General features: G+C 35.8%; 1 protein-coding gene across 4 annotated transcripts in view; it reads left to right on the forward strand.

Annotated features, from left to right (window-relative positions):
- Window positions 1-23,487, forward strand: part of FUT8 (fucosyltransferase 8 (alpha (1,6) fucosyltransferase)) — a 248,246-nt gene extending 224,759 nt beyond the window's left edge. For all 4 annotated transcript variants that reach the window (XM_008582682.1, XM_008582683.1, XM_008582684.1 and 1 more), the window contains 2 exons: window positions 21,429-21,675; window positions 23,307-23,487. In XM_008582682.1, coding sequence (XP_008580904.1) covers window positions 21,429-21,675; window positions 23,307-23,487 — 428 coding nt within the window. The remainder of the gene's footprint in view (window positions 1-21,428; window positions 21,676-23,306) is intronic.
- The last annotated feature ends 988 nt before the right edge of the window (window positions 23,488-24,475 follow it).

Below are 24,475 nucleotides of genomic sequence, written 5' to 3' on the forward strand. Positions count from 1 at the left end.
TTTTTTTTTTCTCCATTCAGTTTTGTAAATTTATATTGTCATATCTTCAAGCTCACTGATTTTTCCCTATATACACATGAGGCCACTAAAGGCATTCTTCATTTCTTTTACAGTGTTTTTGGTTTCTAACATTTTCTTTTGATTTTTTTCTTAGAGGATCCATTTCTCTGCTTGCATTACTTATCTGTTCTTGCATGTTGTCCACTTTTTCCATTAGAGTTCCTGGCTCATTAATCATGGGTTATTTTATGGTTTTTCTTTTTTCTTTTTTGGTTGCTGGCTAGTATGGGGATCCAAATCCTTGCTTGACTTTGGTCTTACAAAGTTTTGCTCTAACCAACTGAGCTAACTGGACAGCCATATAATTATTTCAAATTTCCAGTCTGATAATTCCAAAATCTCTGCCATATCTGAGTCTGGTTCTGATGGTTTTCTTGTCTCTTCAGACTGTATTTTTTGCCTTTTAGCATGATAATTTTTTGTTAAAAACCAGACATGATATATCAGATAAAAAGGAACTGAGGTAGCTTGGCTTTTAGTGTGAGGTTTTATGTTTATCTGGCTAGAAGTCAGGCTGTGTTTACTGTTTAGCTATAGCTGTGTATCAAATGCTAAAATTTCCTCTAGTCCTTGTTTGTGCTGTCTTTAGGCTTTCTTAGAGATTCCTTAGTTATTTTATTTTATTTTATTTTTTCAAATCTCAATTTTTTAAAAAAAATTTTATTTTATCAATATACAGTATAGTTGATTTTCGTGTTCGTTTACTGAATCCTCCCTCCCCCTTCCCTCTCCCCTGTCCTGCCCATCAACATCATATCTGTTCGTTTATCTTAACAAGTTCAAGGAATTGTGACTGTTGTGTCTTCTGTCCCCCACCCCCCAGTTTATATATTTATTTATTTATTTTTAGGTCCCACAAATAAGTGAGAACATGTGGTATTTCTCTTTCTGTGCCTGATTTATTTCACTTAAAATGATTTTTTCTAAGTCCATCCCTGTTGCTGCGAATGGTAGTATTTCATTCTTTTTTTTATAGCAGACTAGTATTCCATTGTGTAGATATACCACATTTTCTGTATCTACTCATCTGATGATGGACATTTCGGCTGGTTCCAAATCTTGGCTATTATAAATAGTGCTGCGATGAACATTGGGGAACAGGTATACCTTCGACTTGATGATTTCCATTCCTCTGGGTATATTCCCAGCAGTGTGATAGCTGGGCCATATGGTAGATCTGTCTGTAATTGTTTGAGGAACCTGCAAACCATTTTCCATAAAGACTGCACCATTTTCCAGTCCCGCAAACAGTGAAGAACTGTTCCTTTTTCTCCACAACCTTGCCAACATTTATCATTCTCAGTCTTTTGGATATTAGCCATCCTAACTAGAGTGAGATGGTATCTTGGTGTGGTTTTGATTTGCATTTCCCGAATGCTAAGTGATGTTGAGCATTTTTTCATGTGTCTGTTGGCCATTTGTATGTCTTCCTTTCAGAAATGCCTATTAAGGGGGCCGGCCCGGTGGCGCACTGCTGCAGTGCGCTGCTTGGGAAGCATGGTGGCGCTCCCGCCGAGGGTTCGGATCCCACATACAGACCGGTTCCCGCTCACTGGCTGAGCGAGGTGTGGGAGCAACACCGAGGGTTGCAATCCCGTTGCCAGTCCCGGTCCGGTACGGGCGCAACACTGAGGGTTGCGATCCGTTGCCAGACACGAAAAAAGACAAAAAAAGTGAGAAAAAAAAAAAAAAAGAAATGCCTATTAAGCTCCTTTGCCCATTTTTTAATTGGGTTATTTGTTTTTTTAAGGTAAAGTTGTTTGAGTTCCGTGTGTATTCGGGATATTAATCCTTTGTCAGATGTATATTTTGCAAATATTTTCTCCCACTCTGTTTGTTGCCTTGTAACTCTTTTAATTGTTTCTTTTGCTGTACAGGAGCTTTTTAGTTTGCTATAATCCCATTTGTTTGTTTTTCCTTTGGTTGCCTGTGCTTTTGGGGTCGTATTCATGAAGTCTGTGCTCAATCCTATTTCCTGGAGTGTTTCCCCTGTTTTCTTTAAGAAGTTTTATTGTTTCAGGGTGTATATTTAATTCTTTAATCCATTTTGAATTGATTTTGGTATACAGTGAGAGGTACGGGTCTAGTTTCATTCTCCTACATGTGGATATCCAGTTTTCCCAGCAACATTTGCTGAAGAGGCAATCTCTTCCCCAATGTGTAGACTTGGTGCCCTTGTCAAAAATCAGATGACTGTAGGTATATGGGTTGATTTCTGGATTCTCTATTCTATTCTGTTGATCAGTGTGTCTGTTTTTATGCCAGTACCATGCTGTTTTGGTTATTATAGCTTTGTAGTATAGTTTAAAGTCAGGTAGTGTTATGCCTCCAGCTTTAATTTTTTTTGCTCAGGATTGCTTTAGCTATTCATGGTATTTTGTTATTCCATATAAATGTCTGGATAGTTCTTTCCATTTCTGAGAAAAATGTCATTGGAATTTTGATGGGGATTGCATTGAATTTGTAAATAATTTTGGGTAGTATGGACATTTTCACCATGTTAATCTTCCAATCCAAGAGCATGGGATATCATCTTCTTGTGTCCTCTTTAATTTCTCTCAACAGTGATTTGCAGTTCTCATTGTAGAGGTTTTTTTACATCCTTGGTTAACTTTATTCCTAAGTGTTTAATTTTTGATGGCTATTGTAAATGGGCTAGCTTTCTTGATTTCTTTTTCTTCAGGTTCACTGTTGGAGTATAGAAATGCTACTGATTTTTGTGGATTGATTTTGTATCCTGCAACTTTGGTGAAATCATTTATCAATTCTAAGAGTTTTTTTGTAGAGGCTTTAGGCTGTTTTATACATAGGATCATGTCATCTGCAAACAGGGACAGTTTGACATCATCTTTTCCAATCTGGATGCCCTTTATTTCCTTCTCTTCTCTGATTGCTCTGGCTAGTATTTCCAACACTATGTTGAGTAGGAGTGGTGAGAGTGGGCATCCTTATCTAGTTCCTGTTCTTAAAGGAAAAGCTTTGAGCTTTTCCCCATTCAGGATGATATTGGCAGTGGGCTTATCATATGGCTTTAATTATGTTGAGATACTTTCTGTTTATTCCTAACTTGTAGAGAGTCTTTATCATGAATGAATGTTGAATTTTGTCAGATGCTTTTTCATTTTCTATAGAGATGATCATATAGTCTTTGTCTTTGATTTTATTGATGTGGTGTATCACACTTATTGATTTGCATATGTTGAACCAACCTTGCATCCCTGGGATGAATCTCACTAGATCATGGTGGATAATTTTGTGTATGTGTTGCTGTATTTTGTTAGCTAGTATTTTATTGAGGATTTTTGCATCTATATTCATCAAGGATATTGGCCTGTAGTTTTCTTTTTTTTGTTGTATCTTTGTCTGGTTTTGGTATCAGGGTGATGTTTGCTTCATAGAATGAGTTTGGGAGAATGGCCTCTGTTTCAGTCTTTTAGAATAGTTTGTAGAGAATTGCTATCAATTCCTCCTTGAAGATTTGGTAGAATTCTGCAGTGAACCCATCTGGTCTTGGGCTTTTCTTTGTTGGGAGCCTTCTGATAACAGCTTCAATCTCTTTTATTGTTATTGGTCTGTTCAGATTTTTTACATCTTCTTGGCTCCGTTTTGGTAGTTTGTGTGTGTCCAGAAATTTATCCATTTCCTCCAGATTTTCAAATTTGTTGACATATAGTTGTTTATAGTAGTCTCTAATGATTTCTTGTATTTCAGAGGTATCAGTTTTAATATCACCTTTTTCATTTCTAATTTTTGTTATTTGGGTCTTCTCTCTTTTTTTTTAATTAGTCTTGCTAATGGTTTGTCAATTTTATTTATCTTTTTAAAAAACCAACTTTTTGATTTATTGATCTTTTGTATTGTTTTTTGGGTTTCTATTTCATTAAGCTCTGCTCTGATTTTAAATATTTCTTTTTTTTTTTTTTTTTAACTGACCGGTAACGGGATTGCAACCCTTGGTGTTGCGCCCGCACCGCACTCAGCCAGTGAGCAGGAACCAGTCTCCACATGGGATCCAAACCCTCAGCAGGAGTGCCGCCGCGCTCCCAAGTGGCGCACTCTCCAGTGCGCCACCGGGCTGGCCCTGATTTTAATTATTTCTTTCTGTCTGCTAACTTTGGGTTTGGATTGTTCTTGTTTTTCTACTTCTTTAAGGTGATGTGTTAGGTTGTTTACTTGCCGTCTTTCCATTCTTCTGAACTAAGCATTTATTGTGATAAATTTCTCCCTTAGTACTGCTTTTGCAGTATCCCGCAGGTTTTGGTATGATGTATCACTATTTTCATTAGTTTCCATAAATTTTTTTATTTCCTGTTTAATTTCTTCTTGGAACCATATGTCATTAAGTAGTATGCTGTTTAATTTCCGTGTATTTGTATAGTTTCCAGAGTTTTGTTTGTCATTGTTTCCTAATTTTAATCCATTGTGATCTGAAAAAGTACATGGAATAATCCCAATTTGTTTGAATTTGTTGAGTCTTGATTTGTGATCTAACATGTGATCTATCCTGGAGAATGTTCCATGTGCTGATGAGAAGAATGAATATTCTGAGGTTGTTGGATGGAATGTTCTATACATATCTGCCAAGTCTAATAGGTCTAGAGTGTTGTTTAGGTCTTGTGTTTCTCTGCTGATTCTTTGCTTAGATGATCTGTCCAATATTGATAGTGAGGTGTTCAGATTCCCTGCTATTACGGAATTAGTGTCTATTTCCTTCTTTAGGTCTAATAGAGTTTGTTTTATAAATCTGGATGCTCCAACATTGGGTGTGTATATATTTATTATTGTTATGTCTTCTTGATGGATCAATCCTTTTATCATTATGTAGTGGCCCTCATTTTTATCGTTTTTGGTTTAAAGTCTATTTTATCAGATATAAGAATAGCTACGCCAGGTCATTTTTCATTTCTGTTTGCATGGTATATCTTTTTTCATCCTTTCACTCTTAGTCTATGTGTGTCTTTACAGGTGAGGTGAGTCTCTTGAAGGCAGCATATAGTTGGGTCCACCTTTTTAATCCAGTCAGTGAGTCTGTATCTTTTGAGTGGAGAATTTAATCATTTTACATTAAGAGTTGTTATTGAAAAGTGTTGATTTTCTTCTAACATTTTATTGATTTTTGTTTGGCTGTCTTAGGGGTCTTTTGTTCCTTTCTTTCTGATTTACTGTTTGTCTTCTGTATTTGTTGGTTTCTTGGGGTGGTAGATAAACTTTTTATTCTCTTTATTGTTACCAGTTTTATTTTAGTATTGGGTTTTGTTTTTTCTTGAGTATTTATGGCAGTGGTGGTTGTTTTTCAGGTACCAAATCTGGTACTTCCTTGAGAATTTCTTGTAAGGCTGGTTGTGTGGAAGCAAACTCCCGCAGTTTTTGTTTGTTTGAGAAATACACTATTTGTCCTTCATTTCAGAAGGATAGCCTCACTGGGTAAAGTATTCTTGGCTGGCAGTCTTTGTCTTTTAGTATTTTGAATATATTATCCCATTCTTTTTTGGCTTTTAGGTTTTGTGATGAAAAGTCTGAAGTTAGTATGATTGAGGTTCCCTTATACATGACTTGACACTTCTCTCTTTCAGCTTTTAAGATTCTCTCTTTGTGTTTGCGTTTTGCCAATTTGACTATAACATGTCTTGGAAAGAACCTTTTTGGGTTGAATAAGTTTGGTGATCTTTGAGCCTCCTGAATCTGAAGATCTGTGACTTTCTGTATACCTGGGAAGTTTTCTGCCATTATTTCATTGAATATGTTTGCAATGCCATTTCCTTTTTCCTCCCCTTCTGGAATATCCATGATTTGCATATTTGAGTGCTTAAGGCTGTCTGTTATCTCTCTTAGATTTTCTTCAATGTTTTTAATTCTTTTTTCTTTTCTTTCTTTTTTTTTTTTTTTTTGTCCATCTGTATTATTTCAAACAGCCCATCTTCAAGGTCAGAAATTCTCTCTTCTGCTTGTTCTAGCCTGCTGGTTAAACTCTCTGATGTGTTTTTTATTTTGTTGAATGAATTCTTCAGCTCCACAAGCTCTACTACATTCTTTTTCAGGGCATTAATTTCTTTGTACATTTCTTCTTTCAGGTCCTATATACTTTTTCTCATTTCATTGTGTTGTCTAACTGAGTTTTCTTGTATCTCATTTAGTTTCCTTAGAATTAGCACTCAAAATTCATTGTCAGTCATTTCAAGGACTTCTTGTTCTGTAGGATCTAGAGCTTGAGAGTTATTATTGCCCTTTGTTGGTGCACTTTCTTGATTTTTCATATTTCTGGTATCTTTCCTTTGGTTGTTAGTCATTGTGGCAGGGGATTTCACAGTCCACTCATTTGACTGTAATGTCTGGCTAGGATCCCGCCGGGACTGCCAATTTGGCATGGCTGTCTCAGTGCCTGTGGATGGGAGGCTTGGTCCTCTCTGGGCGGTGTGCACTTGCCAGGGCTGGGTGTCCCACGTGGTGCCTACTTGCTGCAGCATGGGTGGCTTGGCTCAGGGCACATGGTCCCGGCAGCTCTTATGCCTCTTTCTGGGGGTAGCCTCTCTGTGTGGTGCGCACTGGCCTGGGCTGGGGTTGTCTTTCGGCGGCTGATTCCTTAGTTATTTTAGCTATAATCCCTCATTATTATTCATCAGCCCAATTGATGTGGTGGTATGCTGTGTGGATAGAAGTTTTTGATAATATTATGATTAGGTCTTAGTCTTTTAAAAGAGTCTCAGTTGGGTATTTTCCTTTCCCCACGTTGGTTAGGCTTTGATAAAACCTTGGCAGGTTAAGCTCTGGTAAACTAGTTTCTCTTGAGGGTAGGCATTGAGAACAGAGAGCTCAGTTGAGTATGAACTGAGCTAATATGTGAACATTTTTCTGGAACTGAAAAAAAGTACAGTATGTTTTAATAATGATCACAAACAGCAATAAAAAGGATTATAAAATAAATTAGTTTTAAATGTAATGTTTAATTTATTTCTCTATTTTCTGTTATGATAGGTAGAAATATTTCAAGCGAAAATCTTATAAATGAATTTCATTATCTACTTCAAGTTATTATAGGATGTGAAACCTGCAAAATTCTGAATGGAGGGATAGACATTATTCAAGCAGTACTGCATGCCTAGCATAATTTCATATGGCTCTGTACTTCATGTAAAAATGAACCATAAGTTCTGATATTATTAAATAACTAAAATACAGATTCTGTGGTCTATAACTCTTCAAGATAATTCTTTGGGTCTAGGAAATTAGATTCAACTCCCTGGGAAAGTGAACAGTGAAATAATAACAAAATTAACAAAAGCAAGAATGATACCTCTTTTCCTGTCATGTACTATTTATGTAGTACGTGTTTATAAAATGTTGATGGAATCTAAGACAGAATAACCACACATTTCTGATGTAGTGAGCAAGCAATGAGAAGAATAAAAGTGTCCATGTAGCCTAGCAAGTATTTATTTACTCTTTTCTGGGTATTTGTGGTCTTAAACTATTATCTTAAACTGGTGGAGTTCTTAAATAATGGCAGAACCTGATTAGTATTGACCATTTTGCATCTTAAAGCAGTAAAACTGGTGATAATCACAAATCTCAAAATTTACCCATAACATTGAGATTGTGATGCTGGATGGTAAGTTCTTCTACTACCTAGCTAAGTGACGACTTCTTACAGCAGACTATTAAATACAGCACTTTATAATATTAAATTCATTTGTTCAATTAAACATTTATTTTTTGCTTTCTATGTGCCTGGGATAGTGGTAGTTGCTGAGGCAATAAACATGAATAGGCTTAGTTTTATGTCCTTGTTCCAGACTTGTGGGGGGAGACAGAAACACAAAACATAATTATAATGCAGCTTTGAAAATGCAGTGATAAAGATATGTACATGGATGTTCTTAAGAGTTAAATTCCTGAAATTTTTAATTCCTGAAAGCCAAAAGTTTACTGTGCTACTTCTGTGTAGAGTACAAGGATATTGGGACCAAGGATGCCAGTTATTAACTTCCCACATGCCATCTAATACGATCTGCTTGGAAAATACAATGCTTGCTGTCTTGTGCATATCATCTAATCACTCCTCTCCTAAACACACACATGTGCACACACTTGTTTGTGCACACACACACACTTATTCATAACTGTTCAGACCAAGATGATCACCTCACCCTGGGAAACATTTAGGATGAACTGTGCCAATGAGATTCTCTGTTGAGAGGTAATATAACCTGGTAGTTGAGCTTTCCAACTCTGGAGTCCGATGGGTGTGGATTCTAACTTCTTCACTGGTCATCTATACAGTCATTTTCGTAATTAAAAGAAATAATAATTCTAAGCATTTAGCACAGTGCTCAGCACATGGTCTCAGTAAGTGCTGGTATTATTACAAGACAGAAACTAGTATATATGAGGGTAAGACTAAGCTGTAAAATCCCATAAACTGAATCTGATGCCCACAAGATGGACCCTGAGCAAAAGGGAAGTTGGTTAGCAGAAACGAGAGTATAGCAGACCTGCATTGACCATGTGGCCACAAGAGAGATGGTAAGAATTGTAGGTTTCCCATTTCCTATAAGATCCAGTTGTACTTTCTGCTCTTTGTTTCTTGGTAATTCCCTTGTATTCTTTCAGTAATCTTTCTCACTTGAGCTAATTTGACTAGGTTTCTATTCCTTGTAACCAGTGATCCCTTACACAGTTTTCAAAAAATATTTATTGGATTTTGAAATTGGTAAGAATAAATAATCATGTACAAGTTTTGCTTGCTGTATGTAATAGTAATTTTAGAACTCCAATGTCCTTTATTTTATGAATTTTATATCCTAGTCTAACCAAGCAAGCAGTATCAGCAGGCATAAGTAATATTCTGTTCTTCTTTCTCTTATCCTTTTCTTGTTTCTGTGTTATATTTATCTCTTACCTCCATACTGCAGGGAAGAGAAATAATATGTTTGTTGGTACACAAAGAAAATGTATCCTTCTCAACCGATATGTAACCATCTCATAATGTATATGTTGTTCCCTGTGTAATGAGGTGTAAGGAGAGCATTTTGGGTCATACCACTGATTCATCTAGTTCTCTACTCTGATTTAACAATGGTTATTGATTTCATAGGAGATATGGTTGCCATCCATGATTTCAAGGTCTGAACATTCATATTTTCCTCCAAACATATTATCTCTTACTTTTATATTCTCTTGGAATAATGAGTTCTGTAAAAATTTTACCTGTTTTCTAAAATTGTGCTTTATTTTACTTATTCTTAAGCTGCTTCTTTCAAACACCGATGAGAGATCCCTAATGCTGAGATATGGTGAACACATTCTTAGACACCATATCTGAATATTTTGTGATTTCGTGGGCTTTGAACATATCCCCTCTCAGCTTTTACCTGTTCAGGTAGAAGAGTATTATTCTGTTGTCATTTGGGAGGTTTCTATCCTCCTAAGTAATATGACTTTTTTTTTATTAGAACATTCTGGAGTTATAGAAGTGAAACCACACAAATTTATTCATAACATATCATGATTGTCCCTATTCATGTATGTATATTTAACTTAGCGATCTCTTGAATTAACTTAAAAATCATTTTGTATAACCTCTAAAAGCCCTTTCTTTAATCTTTTTAACCTTTTAGAAATTCTACTGACAAGAATAAAGTTTGTTTTAATAATAATCAGGGCTGAAATTTATATCTGAAAATACAAAATATTTATATTTATTTTGTAGTTCATTTTGGATACCATCAGTTGTTATATCTTAAATTTTGGTTCATATCATCAGGAAAAGATACTTTATAAAGTCTTCATGAGTAAATTGGAATTGTTTTATTCTTTGTGGATTAATTGAGATAATGTATGGAAATTAATCACCTTTAGAAATTATAATAATATAATAATAAATATAATAAAGTATATTTTAAGGACAAGAATATTAGATTGCAAAATATTTTTGCTTCAATTTTTAATAGTTGGTAGTATTTAAATGGATAATAGGGAGAGTAGTTTACAAGTTTAATAAATCTCTTTATGATAACTTTGCTTCTACGTTCTCTGTTTCAAAGTAGGCTATTTTTCTTTCATGAAAAGCTTATTGTATAATTTTTAGGAAGTAAGACTGTCACAGGTCGGCTAATTTACATTCTCTCTTTACAATCAAATTATGAAGGTATTATTAACTCTTAGTAATATCATGAGCTTTAAGCTGACTTAAAAGCACCCTAATCGTTCCATACAGGTAATTTAAATTTGAGATGAGCTGTCTTTAGCTATTATTTTTGTTTCTTTGGGGATCCCAGTATGAGCCCAAAGTGAAAATGAGTAAAGTTATTAAGCCGCAATTCACGTCTACTAATTGCTTTGTATAGGTACAATGATGACCAGCATTTAAAATTTGTATCTTTTATTTAGCAATAAATTCCTAGGTTATTTAACATTAGATTCCTAGTGCACACTGTAGTGAGATCTGGACCTCACCCATAGGAACTTCTCTAGAGCATTCCTTTCCCTTTTCCTTGCTATTTAAACTCACACCTGGAGTCCCCCCGACCCCCACCCCAATCTGTGTTATTCGGTGAAGAACCATTTTGTTTTCCTCTGAAACTTTGTGATAATGGAAGAGGGATGGGGTAAGACTTCAGACCGTGGAATCAGAATGTCTGGGTTTAACTCCTGTCTCGACTACTACTAGCTGAATGACCCTGAATAAGTTACTTCACTTCAGCTATAAAATTGGAGTAAGAGAGTATTTAACCTCATGAAGACTTTATGAATTAATTGAGATAATGTATGGAAAACATTCAGTTCAGTACCTGGCATATAGTTGGTGCTCAGTAAGTGTTAGCTCTTGATTCAAGTACTGGTAGAGTGCTGGGGAATGTTAAAAGTGGCTTATAGCATGGGTCATTGATAAGAAGTAAAGCATATAGAAAGAACAGAGTCTGGACTTTCATCCCTACCAAAATCTTTATGACTTGAAATGAAGATAAGAATATAGTAAAATAATTTGGTAAGACTTTGTGGACAATTGACAACTATCTACAGGTTGAGAAGCATGTTGCATAAGATGGAAAACAGTGAATGACCTTCTTGGCAAGGGAGTGGCAGAAGTCTTCTTTTACAGATTCTAGTTCAGGTTCTAAAGAAGGTTGTGGGGATGCTGAACCCATTTTAAGCCTAAATGAGAAATTTCATGGGGGCATAGTGTGAAGTATTAAATCTGTATTGTTTTTTTTATGCCAAAGACTACTTCTCACCATATCAGACATCTCCTCTTTGCCCTGTTTGCTACATATATACTCCTTCCTCCCCTTTTGATGCTTTATTAGTGAAGGTTTCATGCTTTTCATCTCAAAGTGCTTTTTCTTCATTTATAGATATCCCCAGTTAAACCAAAATGGGTAAAATATAGCCATTTTTGAGGCAATGCCTTTATGGTATTTGTCTCAGCTATGCCACCAGAAGCTATAGATTGTAAAATATTAGCTCTCTTTCTAGAGGTGTCATACAACCTAGAAGGGGAGAGTGAGGTGACTTTCGCCAGATCAGCAACAGTGACAACAGCAGCTGTGGCTTGGCACATAAGGCCATACTCCACAGCCTGCCTTCTTTCTTCCACAGTGGAAGCAGAGGCAGCTGTGAAAGAAGATATATTCTGCAGTCTAAGATGGCAGCAAGAGTTAGAGAAGGGAGTGATGGTAGGGTTACTGTTGGAGCTGCTGGTACTTTGTAAACTGATACAGCTTACAATACTAGAGAGATTTGCTGTTCCAGTTACTATTTTAGTAGGCTAAGAGCTGCTGGTACTTTGTAGACTGATACAGCTTACAATACTAGAGAGATTTGCTGTTCCAGTTACTATTTTAGTAGGCTAAGACATGTCTATTTTATCAGCAATTTGCATAGCACTTTAGCACAGTGTTACACTAATTAAGCTATCTTCTCCCCTCATATTCCACAAAATTCTTAACTGTTTTGTTACTGTTATTTTCTTCAACATGGCTCTGTTTTCATTTTATTCTCCCATGGTGTAGCCAGAATTTCTAGTTATAGTTCTTGTGTTTTAGGGTATTAGAATTGACCTTTACCCCATCATCAAGAAACCCAAATTGGGCCTTCCTGATTTAACATAATTGGATGATGTAGCAGAAAAATTACAAATAGCCTTAAATCCATTGTGAAACATCTCATTCTTAACTCTCCATCTATGCTAATCCTAGAGGCAGCTATAAAATTCCCCCGAAGCAAAAGGGAATCCAGCGTGCTGACTGATAGCTCCATCCTGTGAAATCCTGATGGCATGCCTGCTTTTTCAGTCATTTCTTTCAAGAATTCTCTAGCTATTTCTTTCAAGGAGACGTGACGTAGTGAAAGAATAAGAGGAATAGGAGAGTTAAATTGTGATTGTGGTTTTTTATAAGGGAATGGGGGAAAGGGAAGTTGGAGTTTGGTTCTTTAGTAAATTTGATGAAATTTAGCCTTGTCTTCCCACTGCTTTCCATTCCTCTATTCTTTTGTTTCTTGCCAATGAGAGAAGCTATTCTAGGATCTTTGGTATACTTTGAGCTGGAAGGAGGTGCTAACTTAGGAGAGAGTATTAACCTATAGAAAAATAGACCAAATAAACAAAAAACCTTCCCCAAACTTCTAGCCATGAAATTATCGGGCCTTATCAAAGAGACTGTTGGCAGTATCCATCCTCTTTATGAGCAAGCTCTCTGTAGACTGACTGCAGCCTCTTGGCAAAATAACAATTATATTTGTGTGTGTGTGTGTGTGTGTGTGTGTGTGTGTGTATATATATATATATAGAGAGAGAGAGAGAGAGTCATGCATTATTTAATGACAGGGGGATACATTCTGAGAAATGTATCATTAGATGATTTTGTAGTTATGCAAACATCATAGAATATACTTACACAAACCCAGATGGTATAGCCTACTACACACCTAAGCTATATGGTAGTCTGTTGCTCCTAGACTACAAACCTGTATAACATGTTACTGTATTGAACACTGTAGGCAATTGTAACACATGGTAAATATTTGTGTATCTAAACATAGGAAAGGTATAGTAAAAATATATTATAAAAGATGAAAAATGGTATACCTGTATAGGGTACTTTACCATGAATGGAGCTTGCAGGGCTGGAAGTTGCTCAGGGTGAGTCAGTAAGTGAGTGGTGAATGAATGTGAAGCCCTAGGGCATTACTATACTGTAGACTTCATTAACACTGTACACTTAGGCTACACTAAATTTATTTATAAAATTAAATAATTGCACTACAATGTTATGACAGCTATGGCGTCACGAGGAGACAGGAATTTTTCAATTCCATTATACTCTTGTGGGACCACTGCCATACGTGTGTCTGTTGTTAACCAAAACGTCATTATATGGCAAATGTTGTTATGTTGTGCATGACTCTGTGTGTGTGTGTGTGTGTGTGTGTATTTATTTCAGAAACATTAAGAATGACTGAAGGGAGCCTTCTGTTTAGCAGCATGAAGCAAACAAACCTCTTTGGCCTTTTTTCTTTTGACACTGTCCTGCCTGTCTTATTGTATCAGTCTGTTTCTGTTGCTTATAACAAAATATACAGAACTGGGTATTTTGTAAAGAAACAAGAAATTTATTTCTTAAAGATTCTGAGGCTAGGAAGTCCAAAGTCCAAGGAACACATCTGGTGGTGGCGACATTGACCCCTCACATTGCAAAATGGTGGAAGCAGAGAGAACAGAGCAGAGAAACTAACCTCCTCATTCACTCTCCTTTTAAAGCCTTTGGAACCATGCTCCTGACCACCATTTTTAACCCATTCACTATGGCATGGTTCTACAATCTAATCACCTCTCCAAAGCCCCACCTTTTAATTATCATAATAGGATTTTCCACCCCCTTTTGCGCTGTCACAGTGAGGACTAAGTTTGGGGGGGACATTCAACCCAAGGCACTTATCCTCAACTACATAACTCACTATTTTCTATGACCCATTTCTTTTAGTCCCCAATCCAGAGTTAAATCTATCAGAATTTCATTGAGGTCAGTGAACCATGAGTCTAGTTGCCTTTGTAAGGCATTTCTGTTGCTAGTAAAAGCAGCAAGTACCTCATGAGAATGCTGCCCAATCATTCCCACAATGTGATATGCTAATTCTTAAGAATGTTGCTAATACTATACAGTGTTTCGTATGATTCAATTTAGAACTTTTCATTCAATTAGTTGAAGGCTTCAAACTGCCAGTAATAATTGTCTTTGGAGTTGTTGCTTAAGTAGAGCTGTGATAGAATTCATATGCTGCTTATTCAAGTTCAAGAAGAGATTTCTATCAGCTGAAGTGGTTTAAAAACAAAATGTTTAGAACTTTTCATTCAATTAGTTGAAGGCTTCAAACTGCCAGTAATAATTGTCTTTGGAGTTGTTGCTTAAGTAGAGCTGTGATAGAATTCATAATGCTGCTTATTCAAGTTCAAGAAGAGATTTCTATCAGCTGAAGTGGTTTAAAAACAAAATGAGAGTAGCCTAGATGTTCACTCTTTATAGTATATCTTTCCTCCATATTTTAAATGAGAATAGATATCCATCATTAAATGAGGATATAAATATTTATGTCATCATTTTTGAAATCCCAAAGAACAGACCTCATACATTTCTTGTTGTTGTTTTTTTTTTTAAATGGCCATCTTTTGTGTCTAATGAAGAAAAGCTAGTTAGCTTTCAGTCTTGATCTCCTTTTACTCTTACCTCCTTTAACAAGTCTCAGATAGTTTACTAAGAATTTAATCAGAGTCATATTTGGCCACAAACTGTTAAAGAAAATGTAAATCCCAGAAGTCCAGATAGTCTTCATATAAGTTAAACATACAAATCCCTTGCTGTAATATAAGCAGAAGGTATTACTGCTTTAGACAACTAGCTGCTACTCTTTGTTTTGATACAGAGCAGAGTTTGGTCAAGTCAAGGTGGTAAGTCCTAGCTTTCAGTTTGATCATTTGTTGAATATTTTGAATAGATAAAATCTGTTCATTGTTCTATTGCCTGTGGTAAACAGCATGAATAAGATATACTTTGGGAGGAAAGTGCTCACTGAAGTGAGCATTTCATACATTTTTCAGAGAACATGATATTTTGGCAAATCTCTTCCTGAACCAGACTGTAGCTGGCTTCTTGAGAGTTGCTCAGCAGAATTGACCCCAAGATAGAGTTAAAATTTTTTAAGAATTACTGTGTCAGAAATTGTGCACGGCTTTCTACATGCAACATCTCATTTCATTCTTAATATAACTCGATGAATAAGATACTATTATTAATCCTGTTTTACAGATGAGTAAGGTGCTATTATTAATGCCATTTTCCAGATGATGAAACTGGGTTGAAGTTAAGCATAGCTTATTCAAGGTCACACAACTGTTAAGTGATAGAGGATTTGAACACCAGCTTTTGTGATTCCAAAGTGCATACTCTTAATCACAGCATGCTACAGTCAAGACACTGCATTAATAGGCATTTCCTCAGTATATTTTGCTTGATGTCTCTGCTCCAGTCTTCCCCAGCAGGACCACAAGTCTCAGCAATTTGCACAGTTCTTGGGATGGCTGTTGGATGTGATGGCACCTAGCAGCTATAACCATTCAAAGCAACCCACAGCAAGAGAATATAAAATCTCACTCTACTCCTCTGTACCTATTCAGGGGAAGTCAGGATCTCCATGAGTTGTGAGGTAGTGAGCCTTTTTATGAGGCTTGAGTCTAGAAAGCAGATAGCTTTTCTGGTTTAGAATCCCCAAATATTGCTAATAATCCTTTCCTCTCCAGAAGTAAAATTTAAGTTTCAGGCAGTGATGTCTTATCAGAGATTTTTCTCAACTGGCAACCCTATTCCAGACCTCTTAATCTTGAGTTCTGTCTTCAGGATTCCCCCTCCTGAATTCTGCTTATCTCTCAAGTCAGAGTGCTAACAATTGCTGAGTAGCAACTGAAAAAAGATGACAGTAAATGCAGAAGAATCTCATGGACTGGTGCCCAAAATCCTTTGCACCCTTGAAACATTTTTCTTAACAGCAGAATCTATTCATTCATAGTAGATGTTAAGTTTCTCAAGACTTTTCTTTTGAGTAGTAAAGACCAGTAATACTAATTGACCAGGACTAAGGTCTTTGTCTTCTGTTATGTGGAATGATGACAGAATAATCCTTTCATATAGGGCTTATATGAATTGGCTAACAGGGAAGAGGGCTCTGTAGAGGTGCTTGCTTGTAGCTGTGCAGATTGTTCCTTTCAAAGAGCTATGGTCCTGGCAGAGGGCTATAAGTGTCCTAGCAAGCCTATTAGTCTTATCTGCCCTTGGCAAAGAGAATGACCTTATAAAACAGGGTTATTAGCAACAGAATTGTAATAGTCTGTTTGGGCTGCTGTAACAAAATACCATAAACTGGGTGGGTTATAAAGAACAGAAATTTATTTCTCACAGTTCTGGAGGCTGTGAAATCCAAGATCAAGGCACCAACAGATTCATTGCCTGCTGAAGTCGTGCTTCCTCATAGAGGCACCTTCTTGCTGTGTTTTCACATGGTGGAAAGACAAACAAGCTCTCTGGGGTCTCTTTTATAAGTGTATTAATCCATTCATGAGGGCAGAATCCTCCTTCCCAAGTCCCCACCTCCTACTACTATCACTTTGGGGGTTAGGATTTCAACATATGGATTCAGTGGGGTGGAGGGGTGGGGGACACAGACACTCAGACCATAGCAGAGAGATAGTCTTGAGAATGGATACCCAAAATAATTAATAATGTTCGTATCAATTCAAGTTGAACTGGGCAATCAATTGTCTAAAGCCCAGGCTAGTCTGTACTAATTTTTTGGTAAATGAATAGTGCTAACATGTATGATTTATACATATAAAACATTCTCTGCTGGAAGGTTGATACAATGCATTTTTTTAGAACACTAAAGTCTTAATAGAATGGCAGGGCTCTCTTGCTTGATCAAAGGTGCCATACTTAAATGCCTTTTGAAAAAAATGTAGGTTTCAAAATAGCTGAACTAATTTACATTTCCACCAACAGCCTACAAGGGTTCCCTTTTCTCCACATCCTCGCCAACATTTGTTATCATTTGTCTTTTTGATGATAGCCATTCTAACAGGTGTGAGGTAGTATCTCATTGTGGTTTTATTTGCATTTCCCTGATGATTAGAAATGTGAGCATTTTTTCATATATCTGTTGGCCATTCATATCTCTTCTTTTGAAAAATGTCTTTTCAGATCCTTTGGCCATTTTTTATTTTTATTTTTTACTTATTTTTTGGCAGCTGGCCACCTTTGCCCATTTTTTAATTGGGTTATTTGTTTTCTTGCTATTGAGTTGAGTTCCTTATATGTTCTGGATATTAGCCCCTTATCAGATGTATGGTTTGCAAATATTTTTTTCCAGTTCATGGGTTGTCTCTTCACTCTGTTGTTTCCTTTGCTGTACAGAAGCTTTTTAGTTTGATACAATCCCATTTGTCCATTTTGGCTTTTGTTGCCTGTGCTTTTGGAGTTCTATCCAAGAAATCATCTCCCAGACCAACATCATGTAGCTTTTCCCTATGTTTTCTTCTAGCAGTTTTACAGTTTCGAGTCTTATGTTTAAGTCTTTTATCTGTATTGAGTTGGTTTTTGTATATGGTGTGAGGTAATGGTCCAATTTCATTCTTCTGCATATGGATATCCACTTTTCCAGCAGCATTTATTTAAGAGACTGTTCTTTTTCCATCATGTGTTCTTGGCACCTTTGCCAAAAATCAGTTGACTATAAATACTTAGGTTTACTTCTGGGCTTTCTGTCCTGTTCCATTGGTCAATGTGTCTGTTTTTATGCCAGTACCATGCTGTTTTGATTATCATAGCTTTATAATATATTTTGAAGCCAGGGAATATGATGCCTTCACTTTGTTCTTTTTGCTCAAGATTGCCTTGGCTATTCAGTCTTTTATGGGTCCATGTGAATTTTAGGATTTTTTCTATTTCTGTGAAAAATGACATTAGAACTTTGATAGGGATTGCATTGAATCTGTAGAGCACCTTGGGTAGTATGGACATTTTAACAATATTAATTATTCGAGCCCATGCACATGGAAAATTTTTCCATTTATTTCTGTCTTTTTCAATTTCTTTTATCAGTGTTTTATGGTTTTCAGTGTACAGATTTTTCACTTTCTTGGTTAAATGTACTCAAGTATTTTATTTTATTTTTTGGTTCTCTTGTAAATAGAATTGTTTTGTTAATTACTTTTTCAAGTAGTTTGTTTGCATATAGAAACACTACTGATTTTTGTATGCTGATTTTATAATCTGAAACTTTACTGAATTTTTTTTTTATCAGTTTTAACAGTGAAATAAGCCAGGCACAAAAAGACAAATACTGTATGATCTCACTTATATGTAGAATCTAAAAAAGTCAGCCTTATAGAGACAGAGAGTAGAAAGATGGTTACCAAAGGCTGGAGGATAGGAGGAAGGATGAGGAAAGAGGAGATGTTGACCAAAGGGTACAAAGTTTCATTTAGACTGCAGGAATACGTTTTAATGATCTATGGCATTGTATGGTGACCATAGTTAATGATAATGTACTGTGTATGTCAAAATTGCTAAAAGAATAAATTTTTAACATTCTCACCACAAAAAAATGATGTTGGTAAGGTGGTGCATATGTTAACTAGCTTGATGTAATGAATACATTCTACAGTGTATACATAGATCGAAACATCACATTGTACCTCATAAATATACACAGTTATTTTCAAGTAAAAATAAAATTTTTAAAAATGTAGATTTCAGAATATTGGATGTAGTATAAGCAATGGAGTGAACATTAAGGTCTGATCCTGGCCCTTTTATTAGCCGAATTACCTTTGAGAAGTTCGTTTAACTTTTCTTAGTCTGTTTCCTCTGTAAAATGAAAAAGTTTATTTTTTTAATTGATTTTTTATTGAAACATATTGATTGTACAAATAAATTTGTTTCCCAAACTCCAAAAACTGGTACAGATTACTAGAGATGATTTTAGGTGGTATATGAGATCATTTTAGGCAGTGCCTTGATAAAATATTAAAATAAACATTGAATCATGTAGTGAGAAAGTTACTCCTTTTTCAGTCTTTCTCATTATCTTAAAGAGAAAGTCTAAATTTGGTATCAAGGTACCTTTAATAGCTCTCTAATTCTGGATAATTGTCCTGGAGGTTGGGGGTGGGCAGGTACTATGAATCCTTCACTCTCAGAGTTTCTACAGGAGTGAAATTAATTCCACTTCTTAGGAGGGAAAAGTACAGAAGTTCTTTTTTGCTCTTTCTGTTTACCGTATTTCCCTTCTACTTGGAAGGAAAGTAGTGTTATCCAGCTGGTAAGTTTGGGAGGAGGAACCAAATGTGGGTAGGAAATGTTAGAAAGTCCATGAAGCCATAAACCTAAACCACAGAAATCATATTCTGCATTTCATCTTCATTGGTTATCAAGCTGATATTTTGATTGCCATCCTATTCCTCTCTCTGTTTCTCAATTGGTTTCAAATTCATAGGAGATATAAGGGGGAAAGCAATTATCACCCTTTAAAACTTCAGTAATAATCTCCCTTTCACTATTTCCCCTCACACTCTTAATTATAGTTTTATTTCTGATAAAGGTGCCCCACTCTTTTCTTAACTGACACCTTAGATGAACTACAATACTGATGGTAAATTTTTATTGCCATTTATTTATGCAACAAATGTCATATCTCAAGGATTTTGTTCTAAGTATCCCGAAATGAGTGTTACATATCACAGAGAGAATATTAACCAGAGGTTTTTAATTAGTAATACCAAGCTGACTTTCTAATAACCATGCAGTGGGTTTGATTGACTATATTCCCAGATCATTTAATTTATTTTAAAACATTTCGCATATGTACAAATAAACAGAATTTGAAGACTGTTTCATTCTAGTGAATACATTTTAAGCATATTCTAGGTTTATTTTCTAGAAGTGTGTTCTTTGTTTAATGGTTTGGTGATTGTGTTCTAAATCATTATGCACAATGACAACATCTTAACGGGAGTTATTTTGTATGTTTAGGTTAATAATTTCTGTTATTAAAAATTTAACTCAGTATATTTTATGTTAGTGAAAACTCTCTGCCTGGTATCTTTGTGTCTTCTAGTTATTACTGTGTGGTCTTTAATATGTAAAATAAGTTCTAGGAGTGCTGGCTTTTTGGTTTGTTCTTATCATTACATTATAAAGTTGATAGATTACCCTACGTGAATCATTGTGCAGTATATGCATGAATTGAAACAACACACTGTACCCCATAAATATGTACAAGTAAATGTTAAAATAAAAAGTAAAAAAAAATGTTTATAGAGCAGCAGTAACAATGATACATAGAAGTTGAATTCTGAAAGTAATCATCATCTGTAAAAATTAGGATCTAATCTCCATTCAAACTTTAAATTAATATCCAGGTGAAAAAGCAACACAGATTTTATTATTATCATAATTGAAAATATGATATAATTTGGCCAAGGAAAAAAAGACTTTAGAATTATCTAGTTTTTTTTCCAAAAGATATAGATGCTTGACTTATAATTAGAATCTTTATGTATCTTCAGAGTCATTGTGCTCTGTCAGGAAAGTAATGCAAGAGCCATTTGTTATAATGACAAGCTGGAAGTATTAAGAGCACTTTATTATCTAATTCTAAAACAACAATAATGAAAGAACAGAACTTTGTTAGCTGGCTGTGTCTATTGGCAGTATGGCTATTCTCTGATTAAATATGCTTTATGTGCTGGATACCATCCTTACTTAGGTTGTGAGGTGTTGATATGACCGCATGTTATGATAAAAAAAAATTTTTTTTTTTTGTCTTTTTCGTGACCGGTAAGGGGTGTCTTGGTGTCGCCCACACCACGCTCAGCCAGTGAGCACACCGGCCATGCGCGGAGCGCCGCTGTGCTCGCATGTTATGATAAAAAAAAATTTTTTTTTTTTGTCTTTTTCGTGACCGGTAAGGGGTGTCTTAGTGTCGCCCACACCACGCTCAGCCAGTGAGCACACCGGCCATGCGCGGAGCGCCGCTGTGCTCCCAGCGTTGCACTCTCCTGAGTGCGCCACGGGGCTGGCCCATGATAAAAATTTTTAGAAAAGGCCATAGACTTGAAAGGCAGACCAACCTGCATGTGAAATTCAGCTCTATCCATTTTGCTCTGGTACCTTAAGTAAGTTACTTAACTTCCTCTATAAAGTGAAAATTATAATACTTCTTTAGAGTTACTATGAGGATGAAAGCACTGAGAGTGAGTTCTTGTTGAATGGTAGATATGTGAAGAATATAGTAGGTGATGATGATATGTTTTGATATTCTGTCAGGTGAAGTGAAGGACAAAAATGTTCAAGTGGTCGAGCTCCCTATTGTAGACAGTCTTCATCCCCGTCCTCCATATTTACCCTTGGCTGTACCAGAAGACCTCGCAGATCGACTTGTACGAGTCCATGGTGATCCTGCAGTGTGGTGGGTGTCCCAGTTTGTCAAATACTTGATCCGCCCACAACCGTGGCTGGAAAAGGAAATAGAAGAGTCCACCAAGAAGCTTGGCTTCAAACATCCAGTTATTGGGTAAAATCTGATTTTTTTCTTCAAACCATTATATGTAATAGCAGGTTTATGTACCTTTACAATATATTGTGAACTTTACAATATATAGTTTAATTTTCATAGCCCCACCAAAGAACAGAGGTTCCAGAGTTTACCTTAGGGCACGGGGAGACTGTTCTTTCTTTGTTCACTTAACAGCTGAGATAATTGTTTAATAGTGCTCTGCTACTGTCTCAGATACTTCTCTTCCTTTGGCCCTTCCTCCTGTTGTTATAGGTCTCCTTTGTTTTTTATTTTCATATTTTCCTCCCCACATTTTTCCTCACGTCTTAGTCTTCATACGTAGAGAATTTACTGACTTCAGAGCTAATGTAAGTACATGTGAAATCAGAATATCAAATAGTGTTTCTTCTCATGAAACTTTTCATTGAAATTCAGTGCAATTGTTCTTTTTGCCCCACTTCATTTCTATAGACCACACTGAATAATTCTAATTTGTCAAGAGAAGCGGTGATTAAGAAGGATGTGGGAAGGAAAAGATGATAGGATAGATATTCATATGATAGTATTCACATCTGGAATGTAGTATGGAGTGCAATGGAAAAAATAGCCATGAAGATGGCAGTGTAACTCCACTGAAATCAAACCCTTACTCCTAATTCATAATAAAAAGCTGGCCTTAGGCTTGGCCTAAGAAATACCCATATACTGCGACCTAAAGGGAAGTAAATCTACCTTTTTCCTATTTTGAGGGGGAGGGAGAGATTTAAGGAGAGTCTTTAATTTTTGAAAACAAACTATGACTCTTATTATTCTTTATTACCTTTAAAATTACTTTGGGAGCACTAAGATGGGAGGAGAATACTATGGAAGTCAAGGCCTTATTTAGTGCAAATAAATCTAAATGTAAATCTGTGTCCCCAATTTTACTATTTTGGGGCTTTTCTTAAATAGAACAGTGAGATATCTGTATCTGCTTGCTTTTGATAGAGTGAAAAACGGAGAAAGGAAATTTATTATGCACACAACAAAAGGGCTGGAATGGTTCCATGAACTTGAAATAGTAAAAACCCTTAAAAGGTTTGCCTGTCTTAACTGTGCTATAGGAAAAGTTGATGAGTCTGTGGGTTTTTTTTTTTTTTTTTTTTCAACTTTAAATTCTACAAGCTGACAGTTATAGTAACTCTACAGGGTAAAATGAAAAGAAAAAAACAAAAAACTATAGTATCAGAACATTACAAACAATATCTTTCATGTTCTGTAGTAACAACTGTGAATCCTGGTTATCATTTTGTTCTTAAAAATCTTAGAAGTTATACCTGTTTTTTTCTCATTGGTATTTTGCTGCATAGTATGAAGTATAACTATGGAGTTTTATTCTTGATATGCCAGTGACTTTCTCTATAAGAAAGCATTCTTCTAAGATTTTACTTATTTTCTAATTCCTCTTGTATTGTTTAATCTGAAAATATAGTTAGAAAATATGTTCAAGGTTTTTAAATATTTGTTTTATTTTTTTCAAATGGTGAAAATGAAAGAAAAATTGGCTAAAAGTACCCATAATGCCACCATGAGTAGGGGTATAAATTGAGTACCCACAAAGCACCTTGTGGATTGGGATATTATCAGCAGAATCTGAATATCTCCCCCAGAGTCCATGTCAGACGCACAGACAAAGTGGGAACAGAAGCAGCCTTCCATCCCATTGAGGAGTACATGGTGCATGTTGAAGAACATTTTCAGCTTCTCTCACGCAGAATGCAAGTGGACAAAAAAAGAGTATATTTGGCCACGGATGACCCTTCTTTATTAAAGGAGGCAAAAACAAAGTAAGTTAGACTAACTATTGACTCTAGAATGGGATTGTCTCTCTTAGCTGAAAAGGATCCTTAATTGCCATAACTTGTGATTCTTGTTATAGTATTATTACTAAATATTGGAGTTTTTAAAATTCAAATGACCTTATATTTGTATAACTGTTAATCTAATCAAAGCATATTTTATTAGCCATATCTTATGATGCCTTCTAATAAGAAATCCAAAATGAACTAGACCACTGACTTACCACCAGCAATCATAATTGTCATTAAAAGCTTATCACCCCATTTCTCAGAACCAAAATCTGTTTTAGTCTGCTTGAACTGCCATAACAAAATACCATAGAATGGATGGCTTAAATGACAGAAATTTATTTCTCACAGTTCTGGGGGCTGGGAAGTACAGGATCAAAGTACTGGCAAGGTAGATTTCATTTTCTCTTGACTTGTAGGCAGCCACCATCTTGCTGTGTGCTCACATGACCTCATCTTTATGTGTGCAAGGAGAGAGAGAGCATGCTCTCAGTGTCTCTTCCTATAAAGGCATTAATCTCATCACATTGGGGTTAGTGTATGCAACATTAATTTTGGGGGTACATAAACGTTTAGTTCAAAACACTAACCAACTATACAGAACTGTTAGCAATAAAACATACCAGGTGTCCTTTTGATCTCACTATATTCACTAATAATTACAGACAACTGAACATATATGTAGATAAAGAGTTTTTATCTTATAAAAATTTCTGGAATTTGGAAGTTATACTAAAGAAAGGTAAAGAGTCAAAAGATGAGTTTGTAAGTGGAGGAATAAGGACTACTAGTATGTATTGAACAGTAACTATACCTTTTTGAGCCTGCCTTATTTCAGATACTGTGCTGTGTGCTGGAGATTTCTATGGTAAGCAAGATACTGCCTGCTTTCAAGAAATTCCCAAGCTAATGGGGGAACAGACACTTATACTACAATGGAATAATTTAGGGTTAACACAGGGTGTTATGAA

Source organism: Galeopterus variegatus, unplaced genomic scaffold (genome assembly GCF_000696425.1).
Source record: "Galeopterus variegatus unplaced genomic scaffold, G_variegatus-3.0.2 Scaffold2695, whole genome shotgun sequence".
NCBI classification, from domain to species: Eukaryota; Metazoa; Chordata; class Mammalia; order Dermoptera; family Cynocephalidae; genus Galeopterus; species Galeopterus variegatus.